Here is a 22,283-nt window from a genome sequence, read left to right as displayed (position 1 = left end):
AGACTAAAACTGACAAAACCACATAATTAAAACATACAGTTACAACAGTGCAAAGCAATACCGTAATTTGATAAAGAGCAGACCATGGGCACGGTAAAAAAAAAGTCTCAGAGTCCCGATAGCCCAACATCTCATGCAGACGGCAGAAGGGAGATACTCTCCCTGCCATAAACCTCCAGCGTGGCAAACTTGCCGATGCAGCACCCTGGAAACAGCCGATTCTGTGTCCGTCCGAAAACTTCGGGCCTCCGACCAGCCCTCCATCATCGAACACCGACACCATCTCTGCCGAGCGCTTCGACCTTGCCCCATCCGCCAAGCAACAAGCAAAGCCGAGGACTCAGGGCCTTCCCCTCCGGAGATTCTGGATCACATAGTAGCAGCGGCAGCGAAACAGGCATTTCAGAAGTTTCACCAAATGTTCCTCTGTGCTCTCACATCTGTCTCCATCAAATCAGGATTGTGCACGGCACAAAACTTGACAGATAACAGGTATCACTCACCGGTGTGGCCGCTGCAGACTGCGTCGCGCCGCCATCTCCTCCTCCTCTTTTCTGTTGACAAAGCTCTCTCTTATACTAATCCTAAAAAAAAATCATTTTTCACACTTTCTCATCCGGGTAACTGGTGTGGGATCACACAAAGGTTAGTTTACTTATTTAGATCAGGCATTCTGGCTCAACTTGCTGCATCACCCAGCAACCCACCTATTGTATATTAACCAAATTACAGGACAATTTACAATGACCAATTAACCTACTAACTGGTATGTCTTTGGACTGTGGGAGGAAACCAGAGCTGCTGTGGAAAACAATGCAGTCACATGTAGAACAGACAGACTTTCTTACGAGGATGCTGGAATTGTACTCTGACTTCTGAACAGACATGTAATAGCACTCTAACTGCTATGATACCATGGTACTCAAAACAACAAATGCTGCAAAGTCTCAGCAGCTCAGGCAGTGTCCCTGGAAATAGACTGGGTTAACAGGCAAATAAGGGTCCCACACTTGCAGCTTTAATTGTTTTTCTTTGCACAGATGCAGTTTAACCTGCCGAGCATTGCTTGCAATTTAGATTATGTGGACACACAGTCTTCATTTACTGTCATTTAGAAATGTATGCATTAAAAAATGATACAATGTTCCTCCAGAATGATATCACAAGAAAACACAGGACAAACCAAGACTAAAACTGACAAAACCATGTAATTATAACATATAGTTACAACAGTGCAAAGCAATACCATAATTTGATAAAGAGCAGACCATGGGCACGGTAAAAAAAATCTCAAAGTCCCGATAGACTCATCAACCCATGCAGGCGGCAGAAGGGAGGAACTTTCCCCACCATGAACCTCCAAGTGCCACCAACTTGCCTATGCAGCACCACTAGAAGCACCTGACCGCAGCGGACTCTGAGTCCGTCCGAAAACTTCGAGCCTCCGACCAGCCCCTCTGACACAGCCTCTCCAAGCACCATCCTCTGCCAAGCGCTTCGACCCCTCCCCGGCCGCCGAGCAACAAGCAAAGCCGAGGACTTGGGGCCTTCTCCTCCGGAGATTTTGGACCACACAGTAACAGCAGCAGCGAAGCAGGCATTGCAGAAGTTTCACCAGATGTTCCTCCGTGCTGTCACATCCGTCTCCTTCAAATCAGGATCGTGCACGGCACCCTACTTGACAAATAACAGACATCACCACCGGAGTGGCCGCTGCGAGCTGTGTCGTGCCGCCATCTCCCCACTATGGGAAAATTTCTGTTTTTATTTGAGGATTTCCAGCATCTGCAGCTTTTTTTTTCTGATTTTCATCAATCATGAATCTAGCAATTGACTGTGAGCCAAATTGCCTTCACTAACCACTCAGTCTGTAGGAGGCTTGCTCCCTGGGAGTCCTTGCTCACAACATTTATCAGCATGGTTCTGAATATCATACAGGCCACAATTCTGTAAAATTTATTTGTTTTGTGGGGCTGTAACTTCATCCTTAGTCAATGGTATTCAATGCACAATATACTAACTTCAATGGAGCTAGATTTTGGAAGAGTAGCCATCACGCATTTAGCACTGCAGAGCAATGATAACTCTTATGATAAAAGTATGAAATTACAGACCCTTCTTTTTTCCACTGTACATTGGCAACTTATTCTATCCTAAACAGCCCAACTCTCCTTTGATTATTCTTGTCATTGACATTCACTGTTTAGAGGTAAGTTACAATAACCCATTTACTTACCAGTGCATTTTTGAGAACAGACATCTGGTCATAAAGAATGAGAAAACAACAGAGGTGCACTGCCCAAGGTCAGGATGAAAGCCTGAATCTGTGAGGCAGCCGTATTAAATACTCCACTGTTCTTTAACATCTAGACCTGGGATATATGGATCAACTATTAATTTGCTTTTATAATGAGAATGGCAGTGGGATATTGGGATAAACTGATACAGAACCTCAATCATCATTAAACAAAATTGACAATAGCAGACCCATGAACAGCTCTGCAAGATATTCAGCTACAGAGTGAAGAGCAGATTGTTATCCAGCTGCTGATGCTACCCATATAGAAGGCAATCCTAAAGGATACACTGTCCAGGGGAGTTTTTGATGTCATTTCCTGGAGGCGACGTTGTGTTCATCCTCTCTGCATTTGGAAATTCTGTCATCAACTGACCTTGAAAGTCTTCTCTCCGCTCGTACTCCTTCCCACGGTAGATGAACACCTTGTTCTGTGGGATGAAACAAAAGGAGACCCTGTTCTTAGCCTGTTTTCTTGTTGCATGAAATGAGCCAGTCTCGCTTGACCCTGTGAGCATGGACATGTGAGCTACCTTGTATTGGTACTTTCAGGCAGCAAAGTTATTCAAAGAACATGATGGCCAGATTGGAAAGCAGAAAAATGATCCGTTCACAGTATAATAAATACTTAGCATTTGTGCAGATTATTTCAGAACTCTAGATATTCCTAAGCCTTTCACAGCTGATGAAATATCATTGCTGAAGTGTGAATGTTACACAGCCAATCAGAACACAGCACCAGTAAATGAAATGATGACTTAAACCCTTCATAATCAAATCTTTAGAATGGATCAGTGAATGGCGAAAGAAATTTTCTAAGCTTGAGGAGCAATCTATTAATTCCCTTTTTTCTGTTGGAAATAATTTTAGTACTTCAAGCATCTCTTCAGAATTGTGCTAGATCTGTGGACTCTACACTTTATTTGCTCTCTCTGATTTAATGTGCCATTTATAGTGGGATAATAACACTGCACAGTGACTTTAATTGCAAATTAACCACTGCCCTATATATTGCCTTTCATCGTTCTTGCTTTTTGGGCCAAAATAAACACCTAAACATTATAGCAACACACAGAAAATGCTGGAGGAACTCAACAGGTCAGGCAGCATCTAGGAAAAGTGTACAGCCGATGTTTCTGACCAAAACATTGACTGTATGCTTTTCCTAGATGCTGCCTGGCCTGCTGAGCTCCTCCAGCATTTTGTATGTGTTGCTCGGATTTTTAGCATCTGCAGATTTTCTCTTCTTTGTGACATAAACATTATATATCCATCATACAGAAACAATAACTTCAGTGTAAATCACACTAATCTCTATTAGTATTGGAGGTTAAGTGATCTTGTCATTCTATAAATAATTAACAATAAAGATGAGAACTACAGTACATACCATCAGTTTGTACAATACACTAGTAGAATTGGGCAATCTGAAATTGCCCCTAGTGTAAGTGAGGAGTAGAACTGAGCAGAATGTGGGGAGCTAGGATTTGGGGAAAATTACTTGGAGAATGGATTCAAATGACTGAATGGTCTTTTTCTAGGCCATAAGGAAATACTGTATGAAGATGAATTTTTGGATTGTTTACCAGAGTGCAGTCTCACCTCAAAGGAGATCACAGGAGCAGGAAAGGTGATTGTGAATGACAACCAGGAGAGTCTAGACAACCAGAGAGACAAAGCAGGGGGTTCTGTGCATGAGGTGCCTTTAATCTCTGAATCTTGACCAGGGTTGATGCGTCTTTGACATGACCACCTTGGTAATGGTGATGCTTCCTTTGTGTTGTATCTTAGAGAAGTGCCATTGAGTGTGAGCAGTGCATTCTGCTCAGCCCTGCAGAACTGATATTGATGTAGAGTCTGGATGGTGGCCTGGGGTGACAGAACCATGGAAAATATATTTGGTAAAAGGGGGCAATTTGTTCCATTGAGACCGTGCCACTCAGAAAAGAGCTACCGAACCATTGCTCTTCAAGAACACATTCGGGCTCTGTTTAAATGTCATGAGGGCTCCTACCTTGATATCTCACCTCCCACAACTTCCACTCCATTCACCCCTTCCTCACCATCCTTCAGCTAATGAGTTCCAGACCCACCATTCTCTGCTGGAAAAAGAATCATGACAGGTTGCTTTATCATCAGGAATGGCAAATTAGCTGCCCAGGAATGTAAGAAGTGGCAGAGAGTAGTGGACTCAGCCCAGCACGTCATGACATATCCCTCCCTACCATTTGTAGTATCACCAAGAGGACCTGCCTCAAGGAAATCCCGGTCATCTGGGCCATCTCATCTCACAGGAGGTACAGATCACGGTCATCTGGGCCATGTCATCTTCTCACAGGAGGTACAGATCCCGGTCATCTGGGCCATGTCATCTTCTCACAGGAGGTACAGATCCCGATCATCTGGGCCATGTCATCTTCTCACAGGAGGTACAGATCCCGGTCATCTGGGCCATGTCATCTTCTCATAGGGGGTACAGATCCTGGACATCTGGGCCATGTCATCATCTCACAGCAGGTACAGAAACCTGAAGTCCCACACCACCAGGTTCAAGAAGAGCTACTTTCCTTTCACCATATTGTCCTTTAACCAACTTGCACAATCATTATCATTACCTCAGTGCAGCAACGCTATGATCACTTTGCACTATAATGGACTTTGGTTTTTTTTTGCACAAAGTGAGTTCCTTCCTGTGTAATTTGTCTGTTTATTTTTTTTTGCCATCCAGCACAGAATAGGCCCTTCCAATCTTTCAAGCTGCACCACCCAGCAATCCCCCAATTCAATCCTAGCCTAATCAGGGAACTGTTTACAGTGACCAATTACCCCACCAACTGGTTCATTTTTGGATTGTGTAAGGAAACTGGAGCAGCTAGAGGAAGCCCACATGGTCACAGGGAGAAAGTACAACCTCCCTACAGGCAGCGGCGGGAACTGAACCCGGGTCGCCTGTACCATAAAGCATTGTGATAACCACTGCACTACCATGCCATTTATGTTCTTATGAATGCGGTGCCTGTGATGCCATTGCAAGTAAGATTTGCATTGTACATGTACATACATATCCTTGTCCAGACAATGTAGACTTATTTATCGTGTTGCTCAGTGCCTCTCTAATCCTTCTATCAAGCACTTTAAATCTATCCGCTCCTTGTTTTTTTTTTATTCTGACTCCTCCACCAAGGGAATGAAGTCCTTCTGATTTACGTGGCCCTCATTATTTTTTACACTTCAGTTCTGCCTTCAGCTTCCAGTGTCCCAGCTTATCTTCAGTTTTCCAGTCCAGGCAACAGCTTCTTACCCTCTCCAAAGCAATCACACCTTCCTTGTAACCTGATGACCAAAACTGTAAAAAGCTGTGAGCTGACCAATGTTTTACTTGATTCTGACATAACCTAATCTAAAATAAATAAATAAAAAGATAAATAAATCTAATCTAAACCACTCTGCTCCCTTATTCTGTGCGGGGTTTTGACCTGATATATCAACTGTTCCTACATCACACACCACCCTCAATACAGATGTTGCTCAACATTAAGTTCCTCCTATCCCTCCTCTATTCTCTGATGGCTAGTAATGAAAACCACAAGCACTTTCTGTACTCTGTTCTGCAAACATTAACAATTCATGTACGTACACTTTATTAGGTACACTTCTACACTTGTTAATGGAAAATTTAATCAGCCAATCATGTGGCTGCAACTCAATGAATAAAAGTATACAGACATGGTCAAAAGGTTCAGTTGTTATTCAGATCAAACGTCGAAATGGGGAGGAAATCTGATCTCAGTGACTTTGACCATGGAGTGATTGTTGGTGCAGATAGAGTGGTTTGAATATCTCAGAAACTGCTGATCTCCTGGGATTTTCACACCCAGTAGTCTCTAGAGTTTACAGAGAATGAATACAAAAAGAAAAATCCAGTGAGCAGCAGTTCTGTGGGCAAGAACACCTTGTTAATGAGAGATCTCAGAGGAGAATGACCAGACTGGTTCAAGCTGATAAGAAGGCGACAGCAACCCAAGTAACCAAGTGTTACAACAGTGTTGTGCAGAAGAGCATCTGTCAATGCACAAGATGTCAAACCTTGAAATGGATGGGCTACAGCAGCAGAAGACTACGGACATACACTTATTGGTCACTTTATTAGCGGATTAAGTGGTTACTGAAATCTCTTTCTTTTTCCTCCACGCCTCCCAGTCTCTTTTGGCTTATTGTGTCTGTCTGATATTTATGCTCCCCCTTAAGTGTATTACATCACTGACCCCTGAACTGAATCGTATTGCTACTGTTCAACTGAGCAGACTATCAATATCCTCCTGAAGTCAAACACGTTCTTGCTCTCTGTTAACTACGCAGCCAAAGTTTGTATAGTCTTGTGCTCTTGAATTAACCTTATTTATTTGCATGCCCAGTTGGCCCAGTCTGTTTGAAGAGCAAGCATGACTGGATATGAGACACTTGTGACATTTTAGCAACAGTCTTCATCTGAATCAGCTGTCTAAGCATTTAATGTCCATCTTTAAAACATGGGAACCTAATCTATACTTCCAAGCTGCTACAATACTGAGGCAAGATTACAAATGCCAAATTCCAGATGAGACATGATTCCAAGTTCCTTCCTACCCCTCAAGAGGAAGCAAAGATTCCCATCATGTTGCTTTAGAAAGTCCAAGGTGAATGGGCTTTGATATTCTTTATTAACCAAGGCCCAGAGCTTATCCTTGAAATAACCCGTTATTAAATTGGCTGCTGCCTCTGTGCCAGAGACTTGGGTTCAGTACTGACCTCGGGTGCCATCTGTGTGGAATTTGTATGTTCTTACTATGACTGCTTGGGCTTTCTCTGGGTGCTTTGGTTTTCTCCCTAAAGACAGATTTAATCCTAAACACATTTGGATTGATAGGTTAATTGGTCACTGTAAATTTCCACTAATGTAAGTGAGTGGTAGAATCTGGAAGCACTTAAAAAGAGAGGGGAATTAATGCAGGATTAGTGTAAATAGCTGGTTGATGATTGACTTGGTGGACTAAAATTACTCTTTTATGTTGTATGTATTGATAAATAGTACAAAAAATGAAGGGTAGTGTATGTAAATCTTGGTACCATCTATAATTGATTATGTTCTCATTATTCCCAAATCACTTCACCAGCTTTGAAAATAAACTTTAATGCAAACCTAGAGATCTATCATGGAGTTAATATCTGTGTATTGTGTGATTTGATTTTGATTGGAAATTTGACTGGTAACTGAAACTGGAGTCTTAACCCATGGAACATGAAGTCTGTGATATTCTATTGTGAACATCTGTGAGCATGACACACTAGTGGACAGAGATTCTCAGATGGATTTTTAGACATTAAAGAAAGCAAGGGGTACAGAATCAAAGCAGGAGTGGGATAAAGATATAGGATTAGTAATGATTAGAATGAGAGAACAGAAATAAGGTGTCAAATTGGTTATCCTTGTTTCTATTTATTATGTTTTCAGAGATATGTATTAGTTATTAATGCCTGCCTCTCCAATAATTTTTCAGTGACAATTATTCCTAAATTCATAAGAGATAAGAGAATTGCTTTAGTGCAATTAGATAAAGTTTCAAGAGTGTCAAAGGAACAGGCAGAAGATGGGAGAATAGGGTTGAGAACGATAATGAATCAGCCAGGTTGGAAAGGCAGGACAGACTCGATGGGCTGAATGGCCTAATTCTGCTTCAATGTCTTATGGACTTAATTAAAAAGGTTTGGAGTAAAGGAGAATGTGAGGTAATCTCATAATCTCATTCGTAAGGCCAGTGATGTTGTGGGGATGGAACTGGACTCTCTCACGGTGGTGTCTGAAAAGAGGATGCTGTCTAAGTTGCATGCCATCTTGGTCAATGTCTCCCATCCACTACATAATGTACTGGGTGGGCACAGGAGTACATTCAGCTAGAGACTCATTCCTTCAAGATGCAGCACAGAGCGTCATAGGAAGTAATTCCTGCCTGTGGCCATCAAACTTTACAACTCCTCCCTTGGAGTGTCAGACACCCTGAGCCGATAGGCTGGTCCTGGATTTACTTCATAATTTACTGGCATAATTTACATACTACTATTTAACTATTTATTACTATTTTTCTATTACTATTTATTATTTCCATGACTATTACTGTTTACTAATAGTAGTATTACTATTACTATTTCTATTACTATTTATTATTTATGGTGCAACTGTAACGAAAACCAATTTCCCTCAGGATCAATAAAGTATGACTATGACTATGACTATGACAAATGAGAAGCATTGACAAAGGCTAGAACTAGCAAGTACAATCATAATGTAAGGGGGGGGTCACCTGTGCAGAATTGAGATGAATCAACCGCTTAGAAACCTCTGCAATAATTGCTCTCTGAGGGCTCTGGTACATTCAAATCCAACGTCAACAGATTTTTGGACCTTAGACCATTTTGAGGATATGGGGAACAGTGGGGAAAATATTCATTAAACTGGATTAAGCATGGCCATATCAGATGGTTGAAAAGTTACGAGATCCTGTATAGATGGTCTTGCCTCTGTTTCATGTTCTTAAGAGCTCAAAAAAAACATAGCAAATGATATTAAAATTTGAACAGAGAATCAGCAGGAGGGACCCAACCTCATTAAAGTAATTAAACAAGCATTACATTTCTTGTTAGTTCATTGGCCACCTGATCCACTTCCATTTAAAACTAGATGAAGGTAATTTCGATTACAAATGGTGATAAATCTATGGAATTCTTTGCAGCGGAGCTATGGAGGCTCAGTAACTGAGGGTGATTAAAGCAAAGATTGACGGGTTCTTGATTGGTAAGGGGTTTAAGGGATACAAGAAGGTGGGAAAATGGGGCTGAGAAAAAAATCAGCCATGATTGAATGAAACAACATACTCAATGGGTTTAATAGCCCGATTCTGCCCTTGTATCTTATGTCTTATTTTAGTGTCATCAAGTAGAGAATTTCAGAATTCTGACTCAACATTTACCAATGCAAATGAGATCTCTTTGACTTTAAGGCTGATGAGCACCTAGAAAGCATTCCTCAGTAGGGTAAGAAGTGACAGCTTGGGAATTATTTGCTGAGCAGGTGGGTGGTGAGAGAGTGGAGTAATCACAGGATTGTTACAGATGGGTTAATGGGCCTTCAGTGATTCATTCTTCTGTGCTGATTTGATTCCAGAAATGAAAGAGCATATTTTTCAGCTACAAAGTTGTGTTAATTTGATAATCCTGATCAATGTTCTATTAAACTTCGGTATTTATAAACTTCTTCCAAAGTACTGTTTTAAAATTCCAATTATGTAATACCTTTTGCTTTCATTATGAAGTAAATTATACTCTATTTAAATTCAGAAGCTGGTCTAAGACTGTAATTTTATCTGGCCAGATTTCCCTCTTTTTTTTCTCTCTGACAGTGCTGTATCAGCAAATAATAGGAATGGGGTCTGGTTGAATCTGATGCTGTTCTCCCTCAAGCTCCGCAAACACCGGACACTTTTTAATAATTGGCGACTTGCAAGAACAAGAACCTTCTTTGATCTTTCAATTAAAAAGGCCAATTATATCATCATCCCACCCCCACTGCGTGTGTTATCAAATGCCAGAACTGGGGTTTGATGGTTGAATAAACTGATTTTGGTTGCTTAGCAATAAAGGCAGCAATAACCTGCATGAATGTACTACCTTCAATATAATAAAATTTCCCATGACACAACACGAGAACTTGATTATATAATATTTGACACCAAGCTGCACAACAAATTATTAGAAAATAGAAGACCTGGAAATCTGAAGTAAAAGGAGAATGTGCTCAATAGGTCAGGCAGCATCTGTGGGGAGATGAGCTTGATTTTCAGACTCAAATCTTTAACGGTCATTAAACAGAAATTTTAACTATTTTTTCTCTCTATAGATAGTGCCCAACCCATTGAAAAGCTCTATCAATTTCAGCTTTGTATGTATTATTAAGGCAGAAGGTCAGAAATTTGTTTAAAGGTGTCATTCCAGAAATAAATCGTGGGGGTGATGTTGAGAGACCAGGCAGCTGCAAGAATGAATGCCAATGTTCCAGCAATTAAAATCAGGGGTTTATAGAAGGCTAGTGTTGTAAACCATATATATATGTTGTAACTGGGTTACCTGTCTGGACACACCCCTCTGCTGACTGCTCCTGTGGATCCTCCCACAGAGCCCTGAATAAAGGTGATTGCGCCATTGCTCCTCCTCTCAGTCCAGGGGCAGATACTCGGCATGGTGGAGGTCACATTTTACTGCTAATAAATGCCTTTCAGTATTTACTCTACTTCCAGTCTTTTGGAGTTATTGATGGTGCATCACCTAGTAATGGATTAACAGAGTAATCTGACTGGATTGTAGGACTGAAGAAAGCTGTAGAAATAGGGAGGAATAATATCACAGGATATAGGAAAGACAAATTTAGAAGCGAATCACTGCTTTATCAGGAGTCATTGTAAGTCTAAGGGCAAGGATTACTGAGTGAATGAAACTTTATTGGAATTGGGGTGCATTCAGCAGTTTTTATGATGTAAGGTAAAAAGTGGCCATCCTGTGAGGAGTGTGTTACTATGGATGAATATGGAGTAAGAACTGCATGGATGGATGTTTCAACAGCAAATGAATGGAGGCCAGAACATAATTGGTCAAGGTTACAGAGGTTAAAAGCGGTGGTCATAGCGATAGTGAAGTATGTACTTGAGAGTTTATTTTGGGATGCAGTCAGACTCTACACTTTCAATGGTCGAGGGAAGGAGTTGGTTCAGCAGCAGAGATCTAAAATCTTCCCAATATTACTTAGCTGGACTAAAATTCTGCCCATTCACCACTGAATGACAGATTTAGAAACCCTAGATTTAGGTCAGTTTAGATGAAAGATGTAAGAAAAATAATCCATTGAGCTGAGCTACTTTGAGTTCACCCTTAAAGACACCCCAGAACCATTTGCTAGATATACGGAACAAGACAGAAAATACTGGAAATACTCAGCAGGTCAAGCAGCTCCTATTGATAAAGAAGCAGAGTTTTCATTTCAGATTAAAGATTATTTACCAGTTTAAGATGGTTAACTGTTTATTGACCAGTATAGAGTAGGTGCTATAGGCAAAACAGCTTCCTTCTTTGTCATAAAGTTTCTCTGATCCAGGGTTTAGTTGCATGGTGCGGGAGCTGGAGGACCTCATTGTGGTTCCTGGTGATGACACATGCAGCAAGTGTCGGTTGCTCAGGAAAACTCAGGCTCAAAGTTGATGACCTGGAGTCTGAGCTTCAAACACTGTGATGCATTGGGGAGGGCGAAAGTTACCAAAACACAAAGTTTCAGAAGGCAGTCACATCCATTGGACTAAATACTTCAAATTTGGTCTGTGGCCAGGGACAAGAGGGTATGACTGTGAGTGAGGCAGGTAGGGGGGATCCTACTGGTAGTGCTGGAGGAGCTTCAGATCTTGAGCTTGTCCACAAGGTCAGAGATTGTTTCCTCCCTGTGAGGATGATAGTGGGGGCTATAGAAAGGATAAGCATTAAACCTTGGCACCATGGTTCAGGGAGGCATCCAAGAGGGAGGAGAGAGGGGAAAAGTAGCTGAGATTAGGGATAGTATAGACTGGGGAATAGACAAACTTCTGTCACAAGGATCGAGAGTCCTGAAGGCTGTGTTGTCTGCCTGGTACCTGTGCTCAGGACAACTTGTCTGACCTATGGAGCAATTTGGAGTGGGATGGGTATGATCTAGTAGTTGTGGTCCATGTCAGTTCCATAGGAAGAAGGAAGAACAAGGAGAGCAGTTTTGCTCAGCAGCAGGAAACAAAATTAAACTTCAGAACCTAAAAGATGGTCATTTCTGCATTGTTACCTGAACCACAAGCAAAGGGTTAATAGTATCAGACAACTAACTGTGTGGCTCAAAGATTGGTGTGGGAGAAGTGAATTTGAATTCATGGGGCATTGGCACCAGTATTGGGGAAAGATGGAGCTGTTCTGATAGGGCGGGCTTTACTGAACTATACTAGGGCCAGGGTCCAGGCAAATTGTTTCACTAAATCATGCTGGGGGTGAGTTCAACAGTTTTGAAAAGTGAGGATAAAGTAAATGGGAAGGAGAATGCAAGAGACATTTTAAGTCTCTCTGGACTAAAGAAGAAGACAAAGTTTAGAAGGGGATAAGGATTTAACTTCCAGTAACACGAGGGTAAAATTGAAAAGGGTGATGAGTACAGGACTGAAGCTGTCATATTTGAATGCACACTGAATAAGGTAGATCACCTTGTAATGCAGTTGGGAATTGGCGGGTATGATATTGTGGGCATCACTGAATTGTGGTTGAAAGAAGATCACAGTTGGGAGCTTAAAATCCAATCATACACATTACATTGGAAGGACAGTTAGGTAGGCAGAGGGGGTGGGTGGCTCTGTTGGTTAAAAAATTACATTAAATCTTTCGAAAGAAGGGACATGGGTTCATAAGATGTAGAATCCTTGTGGGTGGAGTTAAGAAACTGCAAGAGTAAGAAGACTCTGATACGTGTTATATATAGGCCTCCAAATAGTAGACAGGTTGTGGGGTACAAATTACCATGAGAGTTAGACAAGTCGTGTAAGAAGGCCAATGTTACCCATCTCCATTGGTGGATTGAGAAAATCAAGTTGGTGCTGGATCCTAAGTGAAGGAATTTGCTGAATGCTTTTTAGAGCAGTTTGTAGTTAAGCCAACTATGGAAAAGATTATTCTGGATTAGGTGTTATATAATGAAGCTGATTTGATTAGGGAGCTTCAGATGAAGGAACCCTGATGAGACAGTGATCATGATATGATATCATTCACCCTGCAGTTTTAGAGGGAGAAGATAAAGTCAGATGTCAGTATTACAGTGGAATAAAGGAAACTACAGAGCTGGTTAAAAGTGATTGGAAAGGAATATTAGTGGGAACAATGATAAAGTAGTAATGGGTGAAGTTTCTGGGTGTAAGTTGTAATGTACAAATGAGATTCATTCCAAAGAAGAAGACATATTCTAAAAGGGTGATTCGGAAACCAAGGATGACGAGGGAAGTCAAGGACAGCATAAAAGCAAGCGAGAGAGCATAGGATATCACAAAATTTAGTGAGAAGCTGGAGGATTGGGAAGCTTTTAACAACCAACAAAAGGCAATGAAATGAGCAATAAGGACAGAAAAGATGTAATGTGAAGGTAAACTAGGCAATAATATAAAAGAGAATAACAAGTTTTTTTCAGGTATATAAAAAGTAAAAGAGAGGCGAGAGTGTGTATCAAACCAATGGAAAATGAAACTCGAGAGGTAGTAATGGGGGACAAAGAAATAGTGGATGAACTCTCAAGTATTTTGTGTCAGTGTTGACTGTGGAAGGTACCAGCACAATGCCATAAGTTGGAGAATGTCAGAGGGCAGAAGTGAGTGTAGTCACTATTATGAAGGAGAAGGTGCTCCCCCAGCTTCTTAGTTCATTGCCCCACCCTCACTTACCCACCTTCCCCTTTACTTGATTTCACCTATCACTTGCCAGATCATACTCCTTCCTCTTCCCCCAGCTCCTTATTCTGGCTTCTTCCCCTTCCTTTCCAGTCCTAATGAAGGGTCTTGGCCTGAAATGTCGCTTGTTTAATCCCCTCAATAGACGCTGCCTAACTTGCTGAGTTCTTCACTACTTTGTGTGTGTTGCTCAAGATTTCCAGCATCTGTAGAACCTCTTGTGTTTACAGTTTTAAAATGATTGTGGGTTATGCAGGTAGGATCAGGAAAATACAAAGCATATAGATAAATTAAGCTGGTAAAATGTTGAAGATGGTATTTAATTCAGGGACATGTGAGTTTAATTATGGATTTATGAAAGACAAAATGGAATATTTTTATACCAGTGAAAGATAAAAGCCTATAGCAGAGTAAATGTATGTGGGTACACAGGAACACAACCTAGAACAAAAAGTGCAAGGAAGCAAGATGGGTATTTTATAAAGTATTTTAGACGGCTACTACCTTCATAGGGATCAATGAATAGAACTATAATTAGAAAGTGTTTTGGATGATGCAAATTTCACGATAGTCTGGTAATATGGTAGAAGAATGATTTCATTACAATATTTTGAACTGTTGACCATCTGATTACAGAACAAGATAAGTGATCAAAGGAAAACGAGAAGATGAGGGATGGTTATGGTTTCTACAGACTCTAAAGGTGAATTTGTATATTGATTAAGTCAGTCTGCATATTAATCAAATGAGTTTGAAAACACATCATAGCATGCAACATGAGCAGGATATGATAGAGAAGGCCCAGAACCAGGATTACGGTGTGAACAAGGGAAAGGGCAGGATGGGAGATGGCATATAAACAGGGGCAAAGGAGGAACACGCAAAGGATGAGGTCATTGTAAAGAACTGAGTGTCAGCAAGATTCATGGATTGTGTTTCCAAGCAGAGAGGTGGGAATATAGTGGTAAGAACATGAGAAGAGTCTTATGAGGAGAGATTACTCAGACTGGGACTACAGTCCGTTAAACAGAGAAGAATCAGAGGTGGTGAAGTAACAGTTAACTTGCGGGTTTAGATGTGCAGGGACTCTGTCTAACGATTTGAGTTACCTGAATTCCTCAGATCAATAATCATAATAACAAAAAGTTGCTCAGTAACAGTGAGCATGAAACTGCCACATTGTCATTAAAACTCAACTCGTTCACTTTTGTTATGTTGTCCTCATTTGTCTTATCTAAATGTTACCAGAGATTCTCTGCTACATTTGACCCTTAAACATCCTACCATAAGCTTTAGCAGCCCACTCAATTCAAAGGCTATTAGTGATGAACAATAACTGGAGATCTTGCCAGTGAATAAGAAATAAATAACCTTTTTTTGATTTATTCATTTTCGGGATGTGGGATCACCAGCTAAGCCAGCATTTATTGCCCATCTCTAGTTGCCCTTGAGAAGGTGGTGATGGGCTGCCTTCTTGAACTGCTGCAGTCCCTGAGGTGTAGGTACACCCACAGTGCTGTTAGGGAGGGAATTCCATGATTTCAACCCAGGGACAATGACGGAACAGTGATACGTTTCCAAGCCAGGATGGTGAGCGCCTTGGAGAGGGATTTCCAAGTACTGGTGTTTCCAGATATCTGCTGTTCTCATCCATCTAGATGGTAGTGGTTGTGGGTCTGGAAGGTGCTGCCTTAGGAACTTGGGTGTGATGTCGCAGTGCATCTTGTCGATAGTACACACTTTTGCAAATGTTTGTCAATGGTGGAGGGATTGGATGCTTGTGGAAGGGGTGCCAATCAACTGAGCTGCCTTTTACTGAATGGCGTCAAGCTTCTTGAATGTTGATGGAGCTGAACTCATCCAGCCGAGTGGTGAGTACTCAATTACACTCCTGACCTGAGCTTTGTAGATGGTGGACAGGCTTTGTGGAGTCAGGAGGTGAGTTACATGCTGCAGGATTCCTAGCCTTTGACCTGCTTTGGTAGTTACGGTGTTTATATGGCTAGACCAGTTCAGTTTCCTCTTAATAGTAGGGGTTTCAGTGATGTTGATGCCACTGAATGTCAAGGGATGATGGTTAGAGCCTCAAATGTTACTTGCCACTTGTCAGCTCAAGTCTGGATATTGTCCAGGTCCTGCTGCATTTGGGTATGAACTGCTTCACTATCTGAGGAGTCATGAATGGTGCAGAACATTGTGCAGTAATCTGCGAACATCCCCACTTCTGACCTTGTGATTGAAGGAAGGTCATTGACGAGGCAGCTGAAGATGGTTGGTCCATGGACACTTCCCTAAGGAACTCCTGCAGTAATGTCCTGAGGATGAGGTTATTGACCTCCAACCACCACAACCATATACCTTTTTGTCAGGTAAGTACTCTTTTACCTGGTGTGGGAAACTCAGAGCTAAACAGCCATCTAAATGGATAGGAAGGGTTGAAGGGATATGCGGTAAACTTAGTCATGTGGGACTGGTTCAGGTAGGTACCTTGGTCAGCACGAACAAATGGCTCCAAAGGACCTACTTCCATGCTATATAACCTATGACAGTCGGACTGTTCAGAAGCTGAAACAGGAAGTACATTTTCCCAATAGAGAGAGTTTGCTAGGTCAATTGAAGTTCCTAAGACTGAGAAGGATATTTTGTTGATTAACGGTACCACGGAGGATATAGGAAAGGCCGGAAAGTCGAGTTAATGTGTTAGATTAACAGAGCAGCCTCAAGGGAAGGAATCTTGTCTTATTTCTTCTTTCAACCCATTCCAAAACATTTTCTAAACTTTTCACTGAGGTAGCTTAAATTGGATGTTCTTTGACTTCTTGCCTGTGTCTATTAGCAAGGATATAAATAAATGTTCGCTCAGTAGCATCATTACCCTTACACCTACTGACAATCAGTTCTGCAATTTAGTTCACTCCCAGCACCAGCAGTTTAAAAATATCTGTGTTTGCACACAGTTAAAATGTAGATTTAAATGTAAAAATAAATTTAAACCTGGCCTGAAGACAAATTACTCCACAAAGACAATCGTATTGGATTATCTGATGGGGGCTGCATAGAATTGCAAATTAACTTGTGTTTCAGTGCACCTTTCCTAATGTCCCCAACCCTGAAAGAGAGAATCAACAGAGGTTAAATTGGTTAAGTACAGAACATAGGCAAGGGATTTGTGATGTTCACCTGATGATGGAGGCAGCTTTTGACTGCCTAACAACAAGAATAATATCTATGTACAGCCAACCGTTCCCGTGACATACGATATATTGGTTACAGCTAAAGGTGCACTGCTAATAGCAAATTTAAATTCTGAATGGGTCAACACATAGGCCGTTCTGCTGTAACACAATGATTGCGTTCCTAAGACACCTCCTGTTGTAGAAAGTTGTTTCATAGCAGAACTGCCTGTAGTTTGCTTCAGAGCATAGGTTTAAACAGCTTTTCCTGAATGTGATATAACCTCTTCAGCCCATGTAATGCAAATAGTGCTCCTGACCCATCAGTGGTGTTATAGATAATGGAAACACACATTCTACCAGAGCCATTGTGGCCATCTGAATAGAAAAGAGAAGTTTGGACACAGGTGAGTAGGTGGACTGTCCAGACTGTGCTGAAACAGTTCAGGGAGTGAAGGGGGAAAGGGAAGATGATATGTGTTCTCAGGAGGTTCTCCAGAAACATAAGAAAAGGGAATGGTAACAATCACGCAGATTAATAGCAGGGGTGTGGGCTTTGGGAATTGGATATGGTGATTGAGGGGTGAATGAGATCAGACAAATGGTTAAGTTCAGCGAATTTGCATTCAATTACTATTTCACATCAACCTCATAACTACACTCAACCATTCTGCAATTCACCACATACCCTATCAAACACTTATTGACCACCTCATCAACAGAACTCATATGCTCTACCTACTTAGCACTCGCAAATACCTCACTACTGCATCTTATAGCCTGTGCCCACAACTCATCAACTAGGATGGTCACAAAGAATTCAGTGACAGACTTTTCCTCTTGGATAAGGTAGCTGATAACTAGACATACCAGGTGCTGACTGGTGGGAGAAAGGTGCACCTGTCTGAAGTGAAGCACGCTGGGAGGTGATGTTGCTAATTCTGTTGGTTCTATTGGCTATAGTCAACCAAGATGGTGATGCCTTCTGACCTAATCCTCCCTCAAATTTTACTACTTCTTCATTTCTCTCCCCCTTCTGACATAAATACAACTGTCCTTTCATTCACTTTTTTTCCACAGCTCCTAGGCTTCTCCCTTTATATATGAACAGCTTTGGCTGGTGCTGAAAGAACAGGAAGACTACGATGAGAAAGCATTTTCAACCTCTCACTGTTAGGGGCAGAAGTTCCCACTTGCTTCAAAAAGGCAACAATTATACCAGCGCCTAAGAAGGATAATGTGGGCTACCTTAATGACTATCACCCGGTAGCACTCACATCGACAGTGATGAAATGCTTTGAGAGGTTGGTCATGACTAGACTGAACACTTGCCTCAGCAAGGACCTGAACCCATTGCAATTTGCCTATCGCCACAATAGGTCAGCGGCAGATGCAATCTCCACGGCTCTTTACACAGCTTTACACCATCTGGACAATACAAACACCTATGTCAGGATGCTGTTCTATAGCTCAGAATTTAACACCATCATTCCCACAATCCTGATTGAGAAGTTGCAGAACCTGGGCCTCTGTACCTCCCTCTGCAATTGGATCCTCGACTTCCTAACCGGAAGATCACAGTCTGTGCGGATTGGTGATAACGCATCCTCCTCGCTGACGATCAACACTGGTGCACCTCAGGGGTGTGTGCTTAGCCCACTGCTCTACTCTCTAATATACACAAGAATGTGTGGCTAGGTATAGCTCAAATATCATCTATAAATTTGCTGACAATACAACCAATGTTGGTAGAATCTCAGATGGTGACTAGAGGATGTATAGGTGTGAGATATGTCAACTAGTGGAGTGGTGCCACAGCAACAACCTGGCACTCAATGTCAGCAGGATGAAAGAGCTGATTGTGGACTTCAGGAAGGGTAGGACGAAGGAACACATACCAATCATCATAGAGGGATCAGAAGTAGAGAGAGTGAAGTGTTTCACATTCCTGGGTGTCAAGATCTCTGAGGACCTAACCTGGTCCCAACGTATTGATGCAGCTATAAAGAAGGCAAGACAGTGACTATACTTAGGAGTTTGAAGAGAATTCGTATGTCAACAAAAACACTGAAATTTCTATGGTATACGGTGGAGAGCATTCTGACAGGCTGCATCACTGTCTGGGATAGGGAGGCTACTGCACAGGACTATAAGAAGCTGCAGAGGGTCGTAAATTTAGTTGGCTCCGTCTTGGGTACTAGCCTACAAAGTACCTAGGACATCTTCAAGGAGCGGTGTCTCAGAAAGGCAGCATCCATTATTAAGGACTCCCAGCACCCAGGGCATGCCTTTTTCTCATTGAAGGAAGTACAGAAGCTTGAAGGCACACACTCAACGATTCAGGAACACTCTTCCCCTCTGCCATCTGATTCCTAAATGGACATTGAATCTTTGAATACTACCTCACTTTTTTAATATATATAACTTCTGTTTTTGCACAATTTTAAATGTATTTAATATACATATACTGTAATTTATTTATTGTATATTGCGTATTACATTGAACTACTGCTGCTAAGTTAACAAGTTTCACGACACATGCCGGTGATAATAAATCTGATTCTGTATATTCATGGCAGCTTCCAATTCAGCTCTTTGTTATGCTCAGAATGTAGAGACCAGCAGGCAGACAGGAACAACATTTGGTGAGATGCTGGTCTAAAAGCATTATGGCCTCTGCAAGGAGGAATCAAACAGAATATATAACAAATAGAGGATAGAGTCATGGAGCAAAAAAGCTTAGATATAGGCCCTTTGTCCAAACTGGTCCATATCAACCAAGATTCCAATCTAAGTTTGGCCCAGATCACACTAAACCAGGGTTTCCTAACCTTTTTTATGGACCTGTACCATTAACCAAGGGATCCGTGGACCCCAGGCTGTGAACCCCTACTCTAAACCTTTCCTGTCCATCTACCTGTACAAGTTTCTTTTAAGTTTATTTACTTATAGACCCTACCAGCCCTTTGAGCCATGCCACCCAGCAATTCCATGATTTAATCACGGGACAGTATATAATGAACAATTAATCTACCAGCTGGTAGGTGTTTGGACTGTGGGAGGAAACCCACGTAGTGATGGGGAGAATGTAGAAACTCCTTACAGTCAGCGGTGGGAATTGAACGCGTGTCGCCTGTAGTGTAAAGCATTGTACTAACCACTACACTACTGTGCGATTTTCAGTTTTCCCAGCTCAAGCAATTCCCCTAGTAGCTTCTTCATATACATTGCACTCGGGTTCCTATGAAATCTCTCCCCTCTTGCTTTAAACCTATGCTTTCTAATTCTGGATCGTCTAACGCTGGAGGAAAAAAAAACTGTGTGCATTCATTCTCTCCTTGCCCCTCATAATTCCTTACAAGGTATAGGATACTGAGAAGTGCAAGGGAACATAGAGTTATTAGAAAGACATGTGCGATGTCAACTATGACATAACTAAAAGAGTGCAGGCAGATTATGACGGAAATGCTTATTAAGTCACAACTTGTGAACTTTGCACAGTTCCAGTCACTACAATACAGAAAAACGTTACTTTAAAAGGGAGGGCGCAGCGGAGATTCACAAGGACGTTGTATGGTCTGGAAGATAGAAATTCGGCTTGCCCTAAATTACATCTTCAAGTTTTGGGAAAGGAAGTTGAACTCTAATGCTTTGATTAGGATCCTGGATCACATAACTCAACAGTGGCTGATATTTAGAAAGAAAAAAAACATTAAAATAATATGACATTAAAAAAACTAACAGTAGATAACAGAACTGTTGATAGAACAGCAGGTAATGATAAACCCTTTGAAAAGTAAACAAGATACTGGAGAAACTTAGGGCGTCAGGTTGCATCTGTGGAGGCAAAGGGATGATCAACATTTTGAGTTGCGGAATTGCGTAATGTCTGCGAGTGCAAAGAGGAGATATTCAGTAACATACAGTGAAATGAATTGTTTGTAACAAGTCAGTGAGGATTGTGTTGATTTGGGCACCCTGTTAAGTGTTGCCACACTTCTGGCACTAACATAGCATGCCCATAATTTACTAACCCTAACTATACATCCTTGCACAATGGGAGGTAACCCATGAGGTCACTGAGGGAACAAACAAATTCTTTACAGACAGAGGTGCGAATCGAACCCTGATCAGTGGTCGCTGGCACTGTAAAGTGATTTTACTAACTGCTCTGCTACTGTGGGGAAGGTATTGGCAAATGATGTGTAACCTAAATGGGAAGAGATTGATGAGCAGATGATAAATCCTGGGTATACAAGGTTTCTAATCTGCTTTGCTGGTCCCCATACCACATTGTACTTGGCCTCTGATACTTAACTCTCTTTCACAAGCTTCAAACTCATGAAGTGTAGTCAGAATTCCATTTTGTATTGTAGGCATCATGTTTCTATAAATAATGCAGCATTTTTGGCTCTTTGTCTCTATGAACTGCTGCGGCTCCAGGCTAATGTAATGCTGTGTATTTATTTAATGACATCCTTGGTTTTGATTGCAATCTATCCTGTACTGTACGTTTCAAACATGTCTGTGATTCAGACAGACAAGCAGACAGAACGATTTTCAAAGCTCATTTCTAATAAAATAAAAATCTGCAGAGCTTCACAGATAAATCATTTGTCTTTAATGCAGTTATCACTAATATTAACATCCATTCTCTGACCTTGAGGTTTTTTAATGAACTGTTTTGAAAATGTCTGGAATCTGACAAAATGCATGGTGACAATCATTTTTGTTTCTGAAGTCCTCCACATTACACTCTCCCTCTATTCTATCCTCCTTTATTTCTATCTCTGCCTCTGTCACAATAATTACAGTAATCCATCAGTACCACATCTGAGATTATCTCACTTTGCATAATCCTAATGTGGGATTTTTCAGGAGTGTATTGCTCAGTACATCAGTGATGGATGCATCTCTACATTAAAGAGGGGCAGGAAGAAGTGGGGTTGGGGGTGTTGACAATGGGTTGAGGAGTCTAAATAGGAGAACAATATATTTCACAAAATATATACAGAAGACACTGTAAACTCATTGACAGTATTCATCAGAATTCTTCTGCAATGAGGGCTGTTCAAGTCAAATTTGAGGATATAGTTAGTTTAAACCGAGGGTTATTTGCAAAACATTGGTATGATCCCTGCTATGATGTGTGCTGTCTTCTAGACTCAAGGCTTGGCTTTTTATCCATTCGCAAGTACATTACCTGTCCGTCAATACAACCCCTTTTAATAGATAAGGGTCCACTTTGTGAATGGAGTAGATTTAAAGGACATACATTCATTTACTTTCTTA

General features: G+C 41.3%; 1 protein-coding gene across 1 annotated transcript in view; it reads right to left on the bottom strand.

Annotated features, from left to right (window-relative positions):
- Positions 1 to 22,283, bottom strand: part of LOC140200352 (dedicator of cytokinesis protein 2-like) — a 699,328-nt gene that overhangs the window by 42,970 nt on the left and 634,075 nt on the right. The window contains exon 41 of the mRNA XM_072263559.1: positions 2,586 to 2,727. Within this exon, the coding sequence (XP_072119660.1) occupies positions 2,586 to 2,727 (142 nt within the window). The remainder of the gene's footprint in view (positions 1 to 2,585; positions 2,728 to 22,283) is intronic.

Source organism: Mobula birostris, chromosome 7 (genome assembly GCF_030028105.1).
Source record: "Mobula birostris isolate sMobBir1 chromosome 7, sMobBir1.hap1, whole genome shotgun sequence".
Classification (NCBI taxonomy): domain Eukaryota; kingdom Metazoa; phylum Chordata; class Chondrichthyes; order Myliobatiformes; family Myliobatidae; genus Mobula; species Mobula birostris.
The sequence above is the reverse complement of the archived record's forward strand: the minus strand, read 5'-3'. Positions and strand labels throughout refer to the sequence as shown.